We start from the raw sequence: 20,002 nt of genomic DNA on the forward strand, positions 1-20,002 counted from the left end.
CAATAAGTTGTGTATTGAATCATGAACTAGTACACTTGAGGCTTTTGATTATATATAAGTGTGAAAAAGTCTATTTATTAAGCATTTATAACATTTAAAGTAAAATGCTCACTATATGGCAAGCAAATTAGCTGACTTTTCTATGCATGTTACTTTAACTGCAATATCTATTATTTATAATGCATTTGTAAATGACTTATTAGTACAATACAAACACCTTTATAAACACTTAACAAAGGGAATATTAAAGTAAATTGGTACCACTTACGAAAATAATTTGATGTTATCTAAGGACAATTACTGAATTAGTATGGAGAATTTATGGCGTTTAAATATCAATACAAACATCTGATGTGCGAAATGTTTTATATGACTATAAATGTATTATTTACTTATCACAGTAAAAGTAATAGGCTGCTACAAACAAAACACATTAAACCATAACCATCACCATTAACGTCATATTTATTGTTATTTAGTTACTCAATAAAACATATACATATATATATACAATATGCAGGAAAACAGACAACTGCACTTTACATATTACTTTAAAAATTGAAAAGAAACAAAGAAAAAAAAAGGCAAAAAGAAAACAAAATGACCTCTGTAAATCTCAAAGTTGCCAGAATGACCTTCCATCTAAAAATGTATTCAGGTTTTCAAGGTCAACTGATTTTTCTAAAGAGTACAAGATTAATACACAGCAAGAAGAAAAAAAAAAACTATTTTACATGTGCAATACCAATATTCTGTTTTCTATTTGTTATCCATTTAACATCGAAAGGTTTCCTCTCTTAGCTGTGTGGCATACCAGTGTTGAAGCATCCGGGTGTTCTTGAAACTATCCTATGGGCATACTGATCTAAAGCGAGACATGGAAGATGCAGTAAACCTGATATACAAGTAATGAATGAATCCGTAACGGTGTATGGATAGACTGGGGAAGGGGTTGGACCATTTTAAGAAGGCTTAAAAAGACATGGCCATCATTGAATGTCTCTGAAACATCATCTAAAAGGATTCACCCCCCTCTTCTTGGTCCAAAAGAAGCCAGTAGGCAACATGCTCACAAGGACCAAATTTCAAAGTGTCTCTCCATTGTCTCTCAATGACAATAGAACTAGCTGGCCCAAGGGTGGGGAGGTCTACCAATTCAGGAAAAGACCCTAGATTTTATACAGCAATGGGAGCATTTAATAAGGAGAAGGAACAATTATATCTAACATAGAAGAAATGAGATCCCCAGTGAAGAGAATAAGACGGTAAGGCTAGGAGTGAAGTATAAAACACTTGATAATGAATGAACAGAATAGCCATAACAGAGTGCATAGAGACATAAAGGAATATTGAGGTATGGATTGAAAATTAGCATCAGTACTGGTACACCATCAACTAGTCTTATATCTCCCAACCTTCATATACCATCCTACAATATGTTCAGTGTGATAGTCCTCGAGTTTTTTGTGTTTACTACAAAAAGGGAACAATTTTCCTGACAAAGAAACACTGATTTAGTCTGCCTCCATTTAAAAAAAGTCTTGTTTTATTATCTTCATTCTGGTCGTTTTCTCAAGTTCTCCATCTTCAAGTCAGCGCAGCTACAAAGGTTCCGAAACGGTTCGAGATGTCCGAGTGAAGGGAACGCCAGGATGGGACAGGCCCACCGCGTCCCTTCGATTCCCCAAGTTCATCTGTGTAGTGGACGGAGAGGCACTGGAGATGAGAATCCGCACCTTCAGTGGTGCCTGAGGAACCTGCTTCACCCGTGGTTTTGCTTTGAGAGAGATCAGCATCTGGAAAAAAATGAGACCAAGAAAATGTATGTATGTTGAAAATTATGACATCATACAGCAGTCTAAATCTTTAGAAATGTAAGTGCAGCGTAGTTCTAGCGGGAAGACTAGCAGCTGTACGTCATCGCACCATTAGCTGGGTAATTCACAGCCAATCACATGTAAGCCATTGCTTTATAAGTCTGCTCACAATCTATCACATTGCTGTTTCAGTGTGCTTACACGGCAACCTCCACCACCCCACCGCCACCAGTTGAGTCCCGTCCTGCACAGCGTTAGGCTCCTTGCCCCTGCCGCCTATCTCTGGCAGGATATGACGGTTCCAAGTACAACTTATTCGGACCGCCAGATGGGGCTTACGCCAAAGAGAGACATTACTTTTCTGTTTTATATTCATCAAATAAATTACATCTTAAATCTCACTCAAGTCTGCAAGTCTTGTGTGTAATCTGATAACAAATTAATCAGTTCTTTTAATCTAATTAAATATTAAATGCTTTACATTTTATATTATTGTAAACAGATTACAGTTACTGACTTTCGATAAAGGTTTAATCTAATTATTTTTAAGCACATTAGTTGTGTTACACATCTTTAAAAAATAATACTGGTTAATATTTGAATTTTCATGTTCATATGTATGTCTGTTTGCATTTCTGTGACAGCTGAATGATGTGCGACAACGAAAAAAACGAAATATAGACATTATTTTGAAATTTGTGAGCGGAAAAACAAACGTTTGTGAAGTGTTTTAGAAAGTAATTTGAAGTATAATTACTTTTTCCAATGAAGAAATCAGTAAAGTAATCTGATTACAATTTTATAGAAGTAATTTGTCATTTGTAGTGGATTACTTTTGGAGTAACTTACTGAAAACTGCTTTTACAATGTCTTGTGTGGTGACTGACTGATATATTGGCCGTTATAACAAAACGTTTACTGAAAAATCAAGTATTTACGGTAAAGAAGTAAAGATAATACAGATCATGTTTCTTGTCAGTTGACAAAACTATCCAATAGGCCAAAAATCAGCTGATCGGCCAATAATTTATATATATCTGATAATTGTTAATACACAATAATAAACTTGGCTGATATGTGATAGTTTCATCTTGCATCAATCCCAAAATCTACAGACAACATTGTCAACGTATAAGAAACATGTTCTGTTCTTTTAGAGAATTGTTCAGTAAATATTGTATAAATAAGTGTTTGATTCCTGTGCACATCTCATTGGTCATCATTACATTTTATTATGTATATCCTGTGTCTCTAGATATCAGCATCAGCACTGGCCTTTAAAAAAGAAAAAACATATTGGTGGACCACTAATCTCGAGTACAGAAGCCCTGGCCTTTTGGGCATGTGTGAATGGTTTAACATTGTGTATTTTAAAACTCTGACCTTAAATGGAAGACAACAAAATCACTTTATTGCATAAGCCTTGCAACAACAGTTAGACCTTTTCCAAATCTGAACCCTTGGTCAGATCTGGCCTGATCCATTCTGGATCTAACCACACGTATTAGCATTGGCTTTAGTAGCAATTCACCCCTGTTCACTCAGTCAAGGAGTCACAAAGCTCTGAGGAAACTGACCTTTGGCCCTGTTTGACCTAATTTACCTGCATAATGACCCTGCAAAAGCATTGACCCACTCCAATGTGTCACCCGCCTGCCCCCGAATACCCCCCACCCTTCTCTTTTTATTTGTTGCATGAAACTTAATCCATAGACAGGTTTAGAAGGGTCATTTTCATCAATATTTGAATAATACAGAAATATGCCATTACAAAATACTGTATTCAGTACATTCTCTCTTCTTTCAAGGGGAGAAACTGAATAAATGTAGCGCTCAATAACTAAAAGGTGATGTAAGTGATTGTTTTCATGGAAAGGTATGCAAAAAATGTTCCTACTCCCTTAAAGATATTACTGAAATAAGTGTCCTGGGATATCTCTCCGGTCTTTGTGACAGCTGTAAACTTTGTAAACAGCAAAATAAAAAATTTGTCCACAGACCGTGGATAATGACCCATTCTACCTGTCAATCATTTTGTGCGTTATCATAGTATTGTTTTTTTTATTATCATAGTGTTGTAGTTGCAGCGAATTATTGAGGCATTATGCCTTATTATGCCATGTTGTTCATAACAGTGGTCAACCGAGGGCGCTATTTTGCTGCTGTTGTTTTTAACAACCGTTTCTGCTCTCAATAAACTCATTTTGGTATCTTTGGAGTGCAGGGTTTTGGAAAGAGGGGGCGTGGCTAATCCAACAAGTCAGTCTGGTGTAAGTAGAATGGCTGAAATTGCTACAGCACTTTTAATGCCCAACGATCCACCCTTTCCTTATAAGGACAGTGCACCATTACTTATCCAATCTTCGTGAGAGAGCTAATTCTAAGCACAATTTCCATGCTAATCTAAAGTTTAAGCGCAAGTGGCCGTGTGTGGAAGTGTTCTACTAGAAGTACCTCAGAATTAAATTACTTGACTCAGCCCATTAGCGCCTTGCTTGTGCGATTTCGCCAAACCCACCCGTGCTTAAACTTAGCGCATATGCCTGCATGAAAATACAAAACATTTATGCCCACTGACTTTGCACATATGGTTTATGGCTTAGCGCTAACACTCTTAAAATAGGGCCTATAATTTATAACAGTTATGCACATTATATTGTTTTTTTAATGATCACATATCTCACACTTTATACAGCCTAGGTGTTATGTAAAATCACCCTGCCTGTGCTTCTAGTTTGATTGTATCTGAATCTGTCTGATTTATTAATGTTTATCTTGGGTTTTTAGTGACCTGGGACCACATTCCACCCCTTTAACTACATTTGTTTGAGTATTTTTTTTTTTTGTATTCCTCAGCCTGTCTCTTAATAATTGTATCACAATAAAAAAATGCTATAAATACAAAAAATATATATTTTGGTTACCAAAATTGCATAGGGTTTTTTGTTTTTGTTTAATGTTTGCCAAAACACCTATGCATTTAATGGGTTAGTTGACACAGGGAACGACTGTTGGCATATCAAATATATTTGACGGAAAATTTCAAAGCTTTAGGCTAAACATTTTCTGTATGAACGATGAAAAAACTAAAAGTATTAGTTATCCCTGCTGAACACTGTTACAAACACACACACACACACGCACACACATGCACACACACACACATGCTAGCTCTCGCACGCACACACACACATGCTAGCACTCACACACACGCACACACACATACACACATGCTAGCACTCGCACGCACACACACACAAATACACACACACACACACATGCTAGCACTCGCACACAGGGCCGTTTTGAGAGACAAGGTGCCTGGCCTCGCCCTCGAGCCTGTCTGGGCCAGAACTGCAGAAAAATGGCAAGATGTGGGGAAAGGTCAATAACCCGACCCCATCCCCCAAACCCTCAGGACAGAGGGACAAAAAAAAGGAAGAATGCATCCAGAGAGGGGAAGACATGATGAAAGAAATGGCTAAATGTGGGACTGCATATCCTGACATCTTGAGATTTAAATCCTTGCAACGATATATTGCATTGTCATGTCTGGGTATGTTGTCTTAAATGATTACACAGTAACACTTTACAAAATGTTGACTACTGGTAATGCACTAGGCATTGTGAAACAGAGAGCATCATTTTATTTCACAGCATAAATTAATCTGGGCCTATTGTTCATTGTTAGTTCATAATCCATTAACTAATGTTAACATATACAACACACTATATAAAAATGAACAATGACCAAAACTTATACTGTATACTATGTTAAAGTATTTTTCATTGTTAGTGCATGTTAACTATTGCATAAACTAATGTATACAACCTTATAGTAAAGTGTTACAGATTACACTATGATATATATGGATGGCTATTTGAATGGGTGTAGAAACTCACACATATCCAAATAACCCCCCACCTTCATGCGCCTTAGGCACTAACACACACACACACACACTCTCACGAACACACACAGTCTTTTTCCCTTGTCTTGCATCCTGCAGAGTCTTGCCAATAGTATGTGGTAGCAGGGCACAGCAGGCTGCACTACGGCCTGGATAAGCAGCCAAGCGTTCCCCTGACACACAAACACAAACACACGTACACACACACATGTTGGTGCAGCTATCATTATGAGGACTCTCCATAGACATAATGATTTTTATTCTGTATGAACTATAGATTCTATCCCCTAAACCTAACTTTCTGCAATTTTACATTTAAAAAAAAAAACATTGTTTAGTATAGTATTTATTTCTTAAGCGATTTGAATTATGGGGACACTAGAAATGTCCTCATAAACCACATTTATAGGATTATTGGCCTATTTTGTGCTTCTCTACCTTACATACCAGTGCTCTAAAGAGTTCTTTATATGGAAACAGTGCTAAACTCTGTAGCTTCTTCAACAAATAACAAATATTATGGTAGTTGTAAATCTTATTTTGACAGACAGACAGACAGACAGACAGACAGATAGATAGATAGATAGATAGACAAAAAGAACAAAACAACTAAGACATGTGAATACATTTTGAGGTGTCTATGTGAGAAACTGTTAGCATGTCAATATGTTTGTCAAAGCGACCTAATGTGAAGCAGCAAAAGGCTCTTTCCCACACCGCATAATTCCTTGCATCTGTTCCCTTTGTCACTCTGCTGTGAACTCTCACCTTTAAGAAAAAAAAAATGCTTGCAGCTTATAGGAAAAGGCGATCCTCAAGAGCTGATCTGGAAATACCTTGTCTTTTTACAGTTTAATCTTGATCTACAAGGTGGCTCTTTAAATACTATTTGCGAGACAATTGGCAGAAGACGTTTTCTAGCCTTGAATGGATTGTGTCAGTGAAAAGTACATCAAAACGTATTTCTGTCATTATGAACAAGAGATGATCTCAGCTTAAAATCCTCTCCCTGCAAAAATCTGGAAGAAGGTTTTAGTTCAGGCAGGCAGACATAGTGGTCTCTTCGCTTCTTTTCCTACTCTCTCTCTCTCTCTCTCTCTCTCTCTGTCTCTCTTCCACTCTTGGATAACACCACACTCCCTTTCCTCCACTGGGCCACCACACATACTTGGGAAGCTAATACACACATCAGCAACACAGCAAAATGATTTACTGCTACAACACATAAATCTCCGGCAACTGTAACTCCTGTCTGACTCCTCAACAGAGAAAATGACAGCGTCTGTCCATATTTAGATAAAAAAGAATGCTTTAATATAACTGTGTACATTTGAAGAAGTATGTTTTATGTATTGTGGTAAATACAAATAATAGTAGTAATAATAATAATAATAATAATAATAATAATAATTGTTATTATTATTACTATTGTTATTTACAAAAAAATTATAAACCTTTTTTCAAATAAAATATTTTTTATTTGAATAATAATCATAATAATAATAATTATTATTATTATTACTATTATTATTGTTGTTGTTTTTGCTATTTAATAATAATAAAATTGTTGTTGTTATTAATATTGTATTATTATTATTATTGTTGTTGTTATTATCTAATATATATTAGATAATAACAACAACAACAATAATAATAATAATAATATATATATATATATATATATATATATATATATATATATATATATTTATACATTACTCAATTATTTTAAAAGCATTAATTTCTAAAGACAGTTTTTGTCAATACTTTCTTAAAGGATTTTATTCTTGATAGTCCTTGTATGCAGATTGACAAACTATTTCCTTTTGCAAGAAGTTTTGTGAGAGTCTGAGTGGTATGATTGTTATATGCTCAAGGGCTCATAAAGTTTTTAAGACTAGAAGCAGATTTGTTAAAGCAAGAGGGGAGGAAGAAAAAAAAGAGAGTTACTGGCAGTGTTTTGAACACTTTTCCAGCCGATACATTCTAAATCCAAATCAATAATAATATTGGTCAACATTCTACACAAATATTTAGCATGATAAATATCAATAAATATCAATCTGCTGTTAAAATACCTACAGTGTAAACAACACAATTTCAAGTAGTCCGAATGTATGATAGTACATCTAAAACATGGGAACTAAATAGAGCATTTCAATCTTACAAGTATTCTGCTAAAAAAATGTTTGTATTATGATGTGGTCCATCTAAAAACAGTTTCTTTCTATTTTTCTCTAACTTCTTGGAGTTAGCAGCTCTAATGTCACAACCCATTTGTTATTTCTCCCCAAAATGAATTACGACTGCCAGACAACAACCTGCGTCCCAAATGACATAACTCCCCCTAGCTGTCCAGGATCACTTTCAGACATACAGTCAACAAGAGCGCTGAAGTTACTGCGCAAACAGGACTATTTTAAGCACACTAAATTTGACACAGAAAACAAAACCTAATAATTTGTTGCACTGCCATTTTACATGATGAAGACGCTTTCTGACTTTCTCTTTTGACACTTTAAGCAAGAACACTATAACAACTGTCTCGCCAACATAATGTTATGCACTTGTAAAGGCGGCATTAAATCTAAAAGTGTCAACTGTTAAGTCGGTGTGTGCTGAAGTATTGTAGTCACAGCTAAATTCATCAAGCACATCCTAAAACGTCTCTGACTACATTCTCCAGGGAGGAAAACAATGAAAGAAAGACATAGACATAGTCCTACTATTACTTGACACTCAAAGAGCTTATTATAAAGACCTTAAAATTAGCCAATTATCTGACTCACTCAAACGTAAACGTCTTCAGGCCAACCTTAAAGTTTAATATTAATACTAAAATCCTTATAATTCCACTCTCTAATGCATTTTCTGCATTATTAGTGTGATAATTACTAGTGACATCAAGGATGTCAATACTTTCAGGATTGCGGGTAACCAATTGTGCCCACAAGCATCAACTATTAAAAAACACATATCGATCGACCACTTATTTGAATATGTCTATGGGGGTTAAGGCCCTGAAATAAATACGTTTAGTATTTGCAACCAATCATTGATGAATTGGTGAATATATACGTTTTAGAGGAAGTCAATAAGAAGCACGTCACTGACAGATTGGGAGCATGGGCCGCCCTGAGCCAAATGTGAATCACAGCTCTGTTTTGATTGTTAGGAACGGAATAAAAGAAACATTTAAGGCAGGGAACGTAATTATAATTATTCATGTCTTGCAAGTAATGAATGCTTGTGATTGGCGTCTGGTGGCAGCAAGTTCCTCCTACTTTTCCGAGAGACATTGGCAGGCACTTCCTGCCGCCAGCTACCGTTTTATCGCTGAAGCCCCACTCTCTTTATAAAAATACTTTGTCTAAAGAAATAAGGACCAGTACTTCCTCTTTGGTGATCTGTCAATACGCTCCATAGATATATCACGGTATATCCTAATTATGATTCTGAGCACATAATGGGCATAAACACATTTGTGCTCCTTGGTTTACCAAGAGAAAAGTAACACAGACAATGAGAAGGACATTAACCATGACACTTGCTGTTTACCCTCACAACACAAAGCTCCAAATGATAACAAATCTGTAATAAAATGTTAACATGAAAAAACTAAATATGAAAGACTCTATGTAAATTAACAAATAGACAATGAACGATAGCAAAAGCTACGTTTTCTGTTGTACCAATGAAGAAGAATTTGGTGCGAAGAAGATGGTGAAAAATACAAAGAAGAAGAAGCAGGTTACTTTGCAGTATTTCTAAAACCAAAGGGAGAGTGGTCATCTCTCAGATGGACAATGATCACAAGCACAAAGCCAAATTAAAACTGGCTCAAGAACAAATATGAGTATACTGCAGCCCGGTCAAAGCCTATATATCAAACCAGTCATTGAAAATGTCTGCACACACATATCTGTTTATCTGGAACCATCTTGAGAAAATCTATCAGAAAAATATTCCAAATAGTCCAAGAGAAGAATAGCTGAACACACCAGCATCACTTACACACGGCCTACATGATGTATCAATGCATGTTATCTAACAAATTAGCATTACATTTCCCTACAACAAACAGCAAAGGATGAGTCATTATCCTTTGACTGTCATTGAACATATGAATATTATTCAAATAAAGCACTGAAATTGAAATAACTTATCAAAATCATTGCTTCCCATCATCTTTCATGTCGACACGCCCCTTTAAACTTCACAACTGGGCAATTCTGGTAACAACTAGAATTCCGAGTTTCCCACTTTTCCATGTGCTTGGAATTTGTAAGATATTTCCGACTCCACTTGAAGGGCATTACAACTTATAGTATGCGTGAAAATGTCTTAACTTAAAATGTATAACTTGTATTTATCTGCATGTGTTGCTCTCTTTACTTTCTAATGATTACTTTGTGTATATTCTTTATTTATTTTTCTCATGTCTATTTATCGTCTATAACACTGTGCTGCTGGGTGGTTGCAGATATATTTCTTAAAGGCTGAATTTCGCACCGAGGTTTCACGAGAAACTCCATTTTGTATTTCTTTCTGCTCTGCAAAGGATTACCCTTAAACTGACTCATGCTCAAGAACGCAGAAGTGTGTATGCTTTGGATCTAGTGTAGTAAACCCTCTTCTTACTTGCTATGTCATTTATCATGTTCACAAAGAAGAGCTAAAGAGGTTTTATGAACAGTCCAGTGGGGGTCATTACTATCATTTGCAGCATGCGCTTCAGGGGCCCGATGGGAAATCCTCAGTAGCTACAGCTGTAGTGACTAATCACAACTGAAACTATTGCAAATACAGATACACAACAGTAATGTATAATGTATTTACACCTACTGCACACAAGAAAAGTCATTTTTAAAGAAATATTGTTGTATTGTTAAGAAGACTTGTCAATGTAAGTGTAGTATTCACATTTTTAACAGTGATCATTACATTATTTTTCATCTAAAATATATATATATATATATATATATATATATATATATATATATATATATATATATTTCCAAATGTATATCACCAATTATATATATATATATGGTAAATGGTCTGCACTTATACAGCACCTTTTTTTAACCTTAGAGGTTACCAAAGCGCTTTACACTGTGTCCCATTCACCCATTCACACTCATACACCAATGGTGGCAGAGCTGCCATGCAAGGTGCTAGCATGCCATTGGGAGCAACTTGGGGTTCAGTGTCTTGCCCAAGGACACTTCGGCATGTGGAGTTATGTGGGCCGGGAATCAAACCGCCAACCCTGCGATTAGCGGCCGACCCGCTCTACCACCTGAGCCATAGCCCCTCCAAATATATATACTATCTGCTATATATACTAAACTTACGATACAAACTACTAAAGGTCATTATTTGGGTTGTCAATCTGAATTTAAGAAGCAAAACAAACAGCGATAAAGTAAGACATCTGCATAAAATAGTAAATGAACTATGTGAACTGCCAGTAAAATTGGCAAAAAGTGGAAGCTACATCAAGCCACCCAGCTACAACTAAAAAGATTGAAGAGAGAAGTCAAAGAGAGGCCAGCGATCACTTCGATGAAGCTACAGAGTTTAGCACCTTTCTCATATAAAGAGCTCTGTAAATCACTAGCCTGTAAGGTAGGGAGGCACAAAATAGGCCAATAATGACCACCAGAAAGTACTTTGTTGAAAATCATATTTGTGACACAATTACAAAGTAAAATATTTTGTGATCAGTTGAGACTACACTAGTGCTTTAGGCCAAAACACAGCCCACCATACCTAGGGAGAAATGTGATGGTGCTGTAGCATAATTCATGGGGCTGCAAAGGACTGGGCACTTTGTTCAAAAAGAAGGAAAATGGTGCAAAATACAAGGAAATACTGCAAATGAACCTGCTTCTTCTGCTAAAACCAAAGGGAGAGTGGTCATCTCTCAGATGGACAGTGATCACAAGCACAAAGCCAAATTAAAACTGGCTCAAGAACAAATATGAGTATACTGCAGTCCGGTCAAAGCCTATATATCAATCCAGTCATTGAAAATTACTGCACACACGTATCTGTTTATCTGGAACAACCTTGAGAAAATCTATCAGGAAAATAGTCCAAATCCACATCCAAACAGTGTGTGCATACTTGAAAGGCATAGGGAAAATATAAGATATATGTATGTGTGTGTGTGTGTGTTTAAGATTTCTATAAGGATATTAAAAGAATTCAGATTATTTTCTAACATAATACTGTTGCATTAATGTAATTAATTCTGAGTTTCAGCTAATTGAAATAAAAAAATCGTATTAGCCTATATACAAAAATTCTCTAGTTTTGTTTTCTATATTTTACATGCTGGCTTTTTTTACACATTGTATTTATGGAAATAAATATATTGAATTAACCAGTCATGATACTTATTTTTAAATTTAAATATGTCAAATGTGTAAAATCACACATTCATGGGCAAAAAACAAAAGCATGTCATTTAAATTGCAAAGAAATTGCAGCTGATTTTGTGTATATTCAATTATATTAGGTCATCCATTATTTGTGGTGATTACATGAGAACAACAAAGCCTAAATAAAAAGACAGACCATCCAAAAAATTCCCTATTCCTCAGCGATCCGTAGTTAACTAATGCTTCATATTTACTCTTATACCCTGTACAAATGCTTCAAGTGGTATCATTTAAGTTAACTGGTTTTATTCATGTCAGAAATATTATAAATAAACCTGACTACATTAGCATAGACCAACAAAGGTCATTTTAAGGGTCAGATCAGAGAAAAATAGCTGCTTCTGTTCTCTTTAAACAGCGTAGTGCAATTCATTTCAATGCACCTTAAAAATCTAATAAATGAATTACCGCATCATATAAATCCATATTAACAATGTCCTATATTAAGCACCGTGGTCACCTAATAATAATTACAAGATGCATTCCTACACTTTTAAAAGTTAAGTGTTATACAGGCCAGTAAAAATGATGGTGTGAATCTCTTTTAGAATGTAACGGTCCCCTTGCATGCTGCAGTGCAATGCATCCGATGCAATTTCACAAGCCGCAAACACCTTGTAACCCTTCTTTCATCTCTGCTGTCTACGCCACTCAAATGAAAATCTGTCAAGGCTTGTGATTTGTGCTAACTAGCTATCGATCGTACCAGCACGATGTGCGTTTACAGCTCCGGGGCTGAATGCGAGGAGGAGATGGAAAAAAACACGGGGAGTGAGGGAGACTGGAAAAGAAAGAGAAACGCGCAGTTGGTGGGGGAAAAGAAAGGAGAGAAATGCTGAGGGGAAAAAATAATTTTTTTTTGCATTTGATTTATATTGAACGCGTAGACAGATGCGCCACAAATCCATTTGGCTCCGTGGTGGTGGATACGTTCACTAGTCTATTACACAAAATAAGCGACGAGAGATGGGGATGGTGTGCTTGACAACACTGAATGTTAAACAATAGGCCTTGACTTGAGGTTGCCTTATCTGAAAGCCCCCCTTGCACCCGCCCACCCACAGTTAGCCCGAACAAAGGGGCACATAATGCACACCAGGGCGAACTATTAACATGTGTGAAAGCGCACTCCGGCCGTGGCGATTCAATTATGTGTGTCCGTCCCGCTGCCTTTTCAGTAAAGACAATTACCATTTCATACACTGATTAAACTGAAGGACAAGTGCCAAATGTAGGACACACACACCAAATATATGAACTCATGATTGAATCACACTGCTTAATGTAAACGAGCAAGAAATTATTATTATTATAAGAGGGACATAACAGGTAGGCTACATCACGGAACATTATAAAATAATTTAATTAAAATAGAATTTGCCATTAACCAGCGAACACACAATTAGAAAAGGACATTATCTAATAATAATAATAATAATAATAATAATAATAATGCAAAGGTAAGTCTTTTAGCTTTACGAAAACTGAATTCAAACAAAAGTGTTACACTTCATAGGATACATTATGTCAATGGGATTTTTGTAACTTTTCATAAAAATAATGTAACTCTGAAAATGAATAATTTACATGACACATTAGAAATTAAAAATTAAAAAACGATTTCAACAGTCAAAATGCATGTCAAGGTGCGGTCTGAGGAAATACTATCATTCAGCTAAAGCAAAAAGTTTTTGCATGTCCTCATTTAATTAACTGAATAAATAATAATAGTAATAGTAATAATAATAATAATATCAGAAAATGGAATATTTCATGGCTAAAACTTCTCATAACAATTGGTCTACTCCGTGTTAGGCTATTGTGAGGGAAAATCGAGATAAAGAGTCACAGGAAAATATTTCTTAGACACTCATGACTCTTTTGAAACCCGTCTGTGTGGTTTTATGTGAACTCATAACATTGAAGAAATACCTAAATAAATGTCCGTGCTTAAGCTGAAGGGCATCTATTAAATGTCTTAGCTTTTAAACCAAAAGGACACTTTTAAACGCCTTTAAATAATAACTGCAAAAACAACATTTTTGTCTTTTATTTTTTTAACTGACTTTTTATGACGTTTTATTTGCCTAATGTTAACCTCATCATAGCCGTTGTTGAAGATTTTTTTCCACATTTCTGGTGTTCTTTAAATGCTAGTTTTCTGTAAGCCCATACTAACATATAAAATATATTAATAAAAACTGCATTTAGTATGCTCGAATTTCCCATTTAATAACAACATTAATATAACAAATCGTCAAATAAAAAAATCAAAATCATTGCTTTTGCGTGAAATATGAATCGTATGAAGGATAGCATTCTCTCTCTGTGTGTGTGTGTGTGTGTGTGTGTGTGTGAGAAAGTAAAAGAGAGAGAGAGAGAGAGATGCACAAAAATACACAGATAGACAGGAACATTTTTACCACAAAATTAAAAATAATCACAGCACATTTGTCCTTTTAACAAACAACAAAAGACTGCCCATCTTATTAGGAGAACACAAGTACGGCTGTGTGATAGCAGCACAATATGTGTCTGTCTGCCACAGAATGAAAGTCAGCAAGTGTCTCTTCCTTATAGTTTTCAAGTAATATTAAATTTTTCCCTCTGTGTAACTTTTTTTTTTAAACATTTGTATTATTTAACATTATCCTTTTATACCATATTTGTCAATTTGATTTTATGTTTCTGCATTTATGTCCAAGAAATCTTGTTGTTTATAAGAGTGGCTGCATAAGTTTAAATGTAACAACTATCACCACTTCACACACTGCATGTTTAAGATGTTTAAATCAGTAGTATAAATATTCACCTTCTTTGATGGTTCCCTGGGCCTTATTTTTTTCCCACACACGCACAGACTTCTCCTCCTCTGAATCCTCAAGCAGAGACTTGTCACTGGGCACGTACCAGGTGGCATGCTGCTCAGCCATGAGTGTGTCCAGATCAATGGTGTCCACATTACCCTTTCCAGCATCTGGGCTACAGCTAGCAAGCTCTCCATCTCCATTTTGCCCACTGCAGTCACTACCTTTTTTGTTATTTTTTAAAGCTAAAGGCTGGTCTTCTGAAATGCTGAATTGCTGCCGCTGAAGCTGGATCTGAGCCTGCAGTATTTCTAGTGGGTGAATTTCATCCTGGCCAGAATTGCTGGAGGGTGTGCGGACTTGCTCCATACCCGGTGTGCCTGGTTGGCCTATTCCACCAAAGCCATCCGATGTTGAGGTAGTGTGGTTGGAGAGTCCCATGCCTTGCCCTTTCTGCCCAACTACTAGTCCATTATCCCTCTGCAACTTGGGCGAGCCTAACAGAGGGCTGCGGCCAGCCTTCACAGAGGCTGCAGCATCTGAGCTTGATGATACCTCATCCTCATTGCCGTAATGTGTCACAATGTCCTCAGTAAAGTCCATGTGAGGCGAACAGCCATTAGACTTTGATACACTCTGGATGCCACTGTCAAGAGATGACATAAGGTCAGCCTGATCTCCCATCATCAGGTCACCCCCTTTCCCCCATGAGGGAGAGGTGTGGGGCTTGTCTTGTGATGTGCCTGTACTTCTCTCCCCCACACCGACTCCTGGGGCCACCTGCTGGCCAGGACTTACAACAGGGTTACTGTTGTCGGAGGAGAAAAAAATGCCAGGGCTTACATGGCCACTTTCTCTTTTTCTCCTCCCTCTCCCTCTCCCACTCCCTGTTGCTGCTTTCCCCTCACTGCAAGGGATAGCATCCATATTGTAATTTGGGGAGAGGGTGCTGGCTTCCCCCTGCACCGTCTGATTTTGAACTGCTGGTTTAATGTTGCTATTTACAGCACTAGGCATCTGCCCACTATGGGGGGCAGAAATGCTTGGGAAATATTCGGTACCAGCATTACAGGTGCCATTAACCATGCTGTTATTCATGTCCTGCTCTGTCTGACTCAGCTTTCGTTTCCCCTCTCCCTGAGACTTCTTGTTGAATGTCACATTGAGGTTAGGGGCCCCCAGGCTGGCAATCATGTTCTGACAGGCAGTAGAGAGGGCTGCCAGGCAGCTCTGTCCAAAAACATTGTCCTTGCCACTTGTTTTGCTAAAATTCCCTAAGGACAGTCCCCCCAGTTTGCTGACTGAGGAACGCTGGCTTGTGGGAAAGTCTGACTGGGATGTAAATCTTCCTGGTGAAGTGCTTACCCCTTGAGAGTTACTGTGGGGAGCTCCTTGTCGATTAGAGCCTCCATAGGGAAAAGAGGGCGGACCAGCAATGGGTGGCCCAGAAAAATCATTGGGGTGCCTTTCTGATGGTGTATTGGGCAAGCCCACACCTGTGCTGGGTGACTGCATCTGTGAAATGTTCCCCATGCCACTGTTGAACTGCGGGTGTATGTTAGGTGAATGTAAAGGTTGCACGTGCCCCTCCCCCGGAATCCTCATGGGCTCCTGCAAGCCCAATCCATTCACACCAGGTCTGAACATCATGCCAGGGCCATTTTGATGCATATCATGAGCTCCAACTTCTCCACCTGGACCCATGCGATGGCCTAGCATTTCCCTGGGTGGATGTGGCCCAGGAAACCACCCACTCTCCATAGTCATGTGTGGGTTCCGTCCATCAAAGTTCATCATTCTCCCACCATTCTCTCTTTCAAAACTGGATTGGGGCATGCCTCCCACAGGGCCTCCATGTCCCAGGGTCCCTTGAGGAACATCAGTGTGGTGGCCCAGCTGCTGCAGATTAGGTTGTCTCATTCTCTGCTGCTGACTCCGAGAGGCCATTTGCTTTATTATCAATGCTGCGTTCTGTTGTTGCTGCATTGACTGCTGCTCAGACCCTGCATGCTGCAGCGATGGGCCTGGTGGAAATCCATCCGTCACAGGGGGGGTGAAATCTCCAGGCAGGCCAGGGTAGGCTGATGGAGAGAGGTGGTTCTCCAAACCCGATGGGTTATGAATGCCCCTGTTCCAATTGCCACAGCTCTCGCTGCCATGGGCGGTATTTGGGAAATCATACCTGGGCCTTTTAGCCATATTTAAATAAGGAGAATCAAAGTGTTGCAGCCTTTGATTGGAAGGCTGCTGAGGAGGGGGAGGCTGCTGCTGCATATTGAACATGGGGTCGCCATAACTATGCATCCCTCTGTTTTCTGGTCTGTGAATAGGGTATTCAAACTGATTATGCTGGCCAGGCATCATGACACCGCCCTCCTGCATACTGGCATTACCAGACCCTGTCTCTGATTGTGGGAGCCGTGGGAGAGATGGAGGGCAAGTATTCTGTCGGCCAATCAAGCCTGGCTGCTGCATGAGAGGATGTCTGGCACCGGGCTCTATCCCCACTGGTATTTTGCGTCCACCCCCAAAACGTTCAAAGAACACACTGTGCTGTGCTGAGGGCTGCTGCTGCTGAGGGGGGGCATGGGGGTGTCCTTTAGCAATGCTCTGCATTCCAGGAGCACGAGACAAGCCAGGGTTTCCAGGAAAAATGGGCCCTGGCACCTGCCGCCCAGGCCCAAAATGGGAAAGCTGAGAGTCTGATTCAGAGGGGAGAACACAGACACTTCAAAATGTCCAGATGAGGGCTCATTAGAATAGTTGTAGTCAAGTCCTTCAACACCACCTGGTGGGGGCATTCGCCTGGGCTCCAGATTGTGACTTTCTGATGAGGAGGATGCTGAAGCAAGGCCATGGAAGGAAGCAGCACGATTAGGTGATTGGTCCAAGGGGAGACATGGAGCAGGGACAGGGTGATTTCCACTGGAGGGTCCATGGTGCTGAAATTCAGGCATGGAGCCTGGCCTTTGCTGCTGCTGGGACTGCTGCTGAGAGAAGCTGTCTGCTGGCTGTCCCTCAGCGAGAGGGTCAAATCCCTCTGTGAATCCCATTCCACTGTTGTAACCCATCATCCTACCACCATGTAAGCAGGAGGGCCCAGGTTCAGGTCCCCCAAAATTTCCCCCAAAGTGTTGATGGTGTTGGTGTGAATGTGCTTGATGGCCATGGGGGGGATTATGAGGTTGTTGAGCATTAAAAAATCCATGCATCGAGGCCTGCTGTTGTTGCTGGAGATTTCCTCCATGCAGTTCTGAGTGTCTTTGCTGGAATCCACCATACTGTTCTCCTCCATTCATGTTCATGTTTATCTCTATCACAGGAGGCTCATTAAGTGGGCCCATACCAGGCTCAACTGTCCCTTGAGGGCCTCCAGCATGAAAACCAGGGCTCTTGTAATGGGAGCTCATGCTCAATCTTGGCTGGTTAAAGTTTTTCTCAGTGTGGCCAGAATTTCTGTTATTAATCTGTGGACCAAACTGTTCCACCCCAAACATACTTCCCACAATCAATCCCGCATGACAGCCAGCTCGACTGGCTGTGCGCTGCAGTGTCTGCAGTCTCGGTCAGTTTATTTTATTTTATAATTTTTTTCCCCTTTGGCAAACTCAAGTAATGTAAAATGTAAAAAACATGAAAGAAATCATATAATGTGATATCGCCATCAATAAAAAAAATATATGCTTGTAGTTGAGAACCAGAGTTATTTATAATTCATTGATGAAAACTAATATTATAAGCCCATTGTAAATGAACATAAAAATGTAAGATAAAATACTCTACAAAAGCGGTCTATAGTATTAATGGTCTAGTAAATAATTTGCTTCATATGTATTGCGTTGAAGTAGTATAAAATGTAATAAGAATAATTGTAATAATAACAATAATATTATTAATAATAAGCCAAAACTGAATTTAACAGAAAATGCTAGTTCTGTCCTTATGATTTAGTCACAAAAACTTATTTGTATCCAGACATTTGTTCTAAAACACCGCAAAGTACGGCTGCGATTAAAAGATCCCCCTTAACGCAAAAGTACCCTTATCAAATTTGACGACACATATAAAAATATATCGAACGTTCCGTCAAACAATTGTCCGCAGATAATAATTCCAATGCGCTGTTAAATGTCCAAAGTGAGGTAAATATTATTTTCTGTTTAAAAATCCTTTTAAACGCATATTGCAACACGATCCAGGGAAACATGCGTCCACATGAAATCCAGAACAGAATATTATTTGATATCCTCTTTCCTTTAAAAATGCGTTCGATTCTTTAAAATTGCATGAGTTGTAATTAAATAGTTCCCTTGGGTTGATCTGAACAAGTGAGGAAGTCCAAGTCAAAGGCAGAAGAAAGTCCCGTGTATTAAAAGGCAAACCCTGACCGCCCGTCTTTGTGCGACCGTCTTTTTGAGCTCCAAGCGGTACAGGCACTATCCAAAGCCCGCCACGACAGAGCTGCTTGGCAACGCAGTCCCATCGGTCCTTCTCATTTTCCGCGCAATCGAGCAATTTCAATTACAGCCAACACTCCGGATGGCACATTTAGAGTCCTCTTCTAATCGCATCAGTTTTGAGCTTTGCTCCACTCCAGCTGGAAACGATTCACTGATAGATCACATACTGATGCCTGAAGCGCTCAGCACTGCGCGCAACGAGCGCGACAACCAGCAACAAGTTTTGCATTTCTGCAAGATACTCAGCTGCAAAGATCAGCCAATCGCATGCGTGCCGAGGGAGGGACGACCTCTTAAGGTAGTCCAGGATTTGTCTGTTCTTGTTACAAGAGGATAATGCCATCTGCTTGATCGAGGGGGAAAAAAAAATAATCATTTGGATTCTTGGATTCAGATCAGATCAAGACCATATCTGGTGTGATTTCTATGGATTGGCCATTCTGATTTACGGTTGCTACTTTCAATTGACAGCTCTTCGTGGTAATGGATGTTTCATTATGCTTTTCCCACTTATTATAGACTTTTTGACAATATCCAGGAGGTAAAACCAGAAGGCAG

At 38.6% G+C, this 20,002-nt stretch overlaps 1 protein-coding gene across 1 annotated transcript; it reads right to left on the bottom strand.

Annotated features, from left to right (window-relative positions):
- Positions 1-453: 453 nt before the first annotated feature.
- On the bottom strand, positions 454-19,642 carry LOC127629662 (transcriptional activator MN1-like). Its single transcript, XM_052106841.1, is given in 3 exon segments — positions 454-1,796; positions 14,990-17,705; positions 17,708-19,642. Coding segments are annotated over 3 exon segments (3,699 nt in total). The 5' UTR covers positions 18,482-19,642; the 3' UTR covers positions 454-1,587.
- Positions 19,643-20,002: the final 360 nt, after the last annotated feature.

The sequence above is a fragment of the Xyrauchen texanus genome, chromosome 3 (genome assembly GCF_025860055.1).
Source record: "Xyrauchen texanus isolate HMW12.3.18 chromosome 3, RBS_HiC_50CHRs, whole genome shotgun sequence".
Taxonomy (NCBI): domain Eukaryota; kingdom Metazoa; phylum Chordata; class Actinopteri; order Cypriniformes; family Catostomidae; genus Xyrauchen; species Xyrauchen texanus.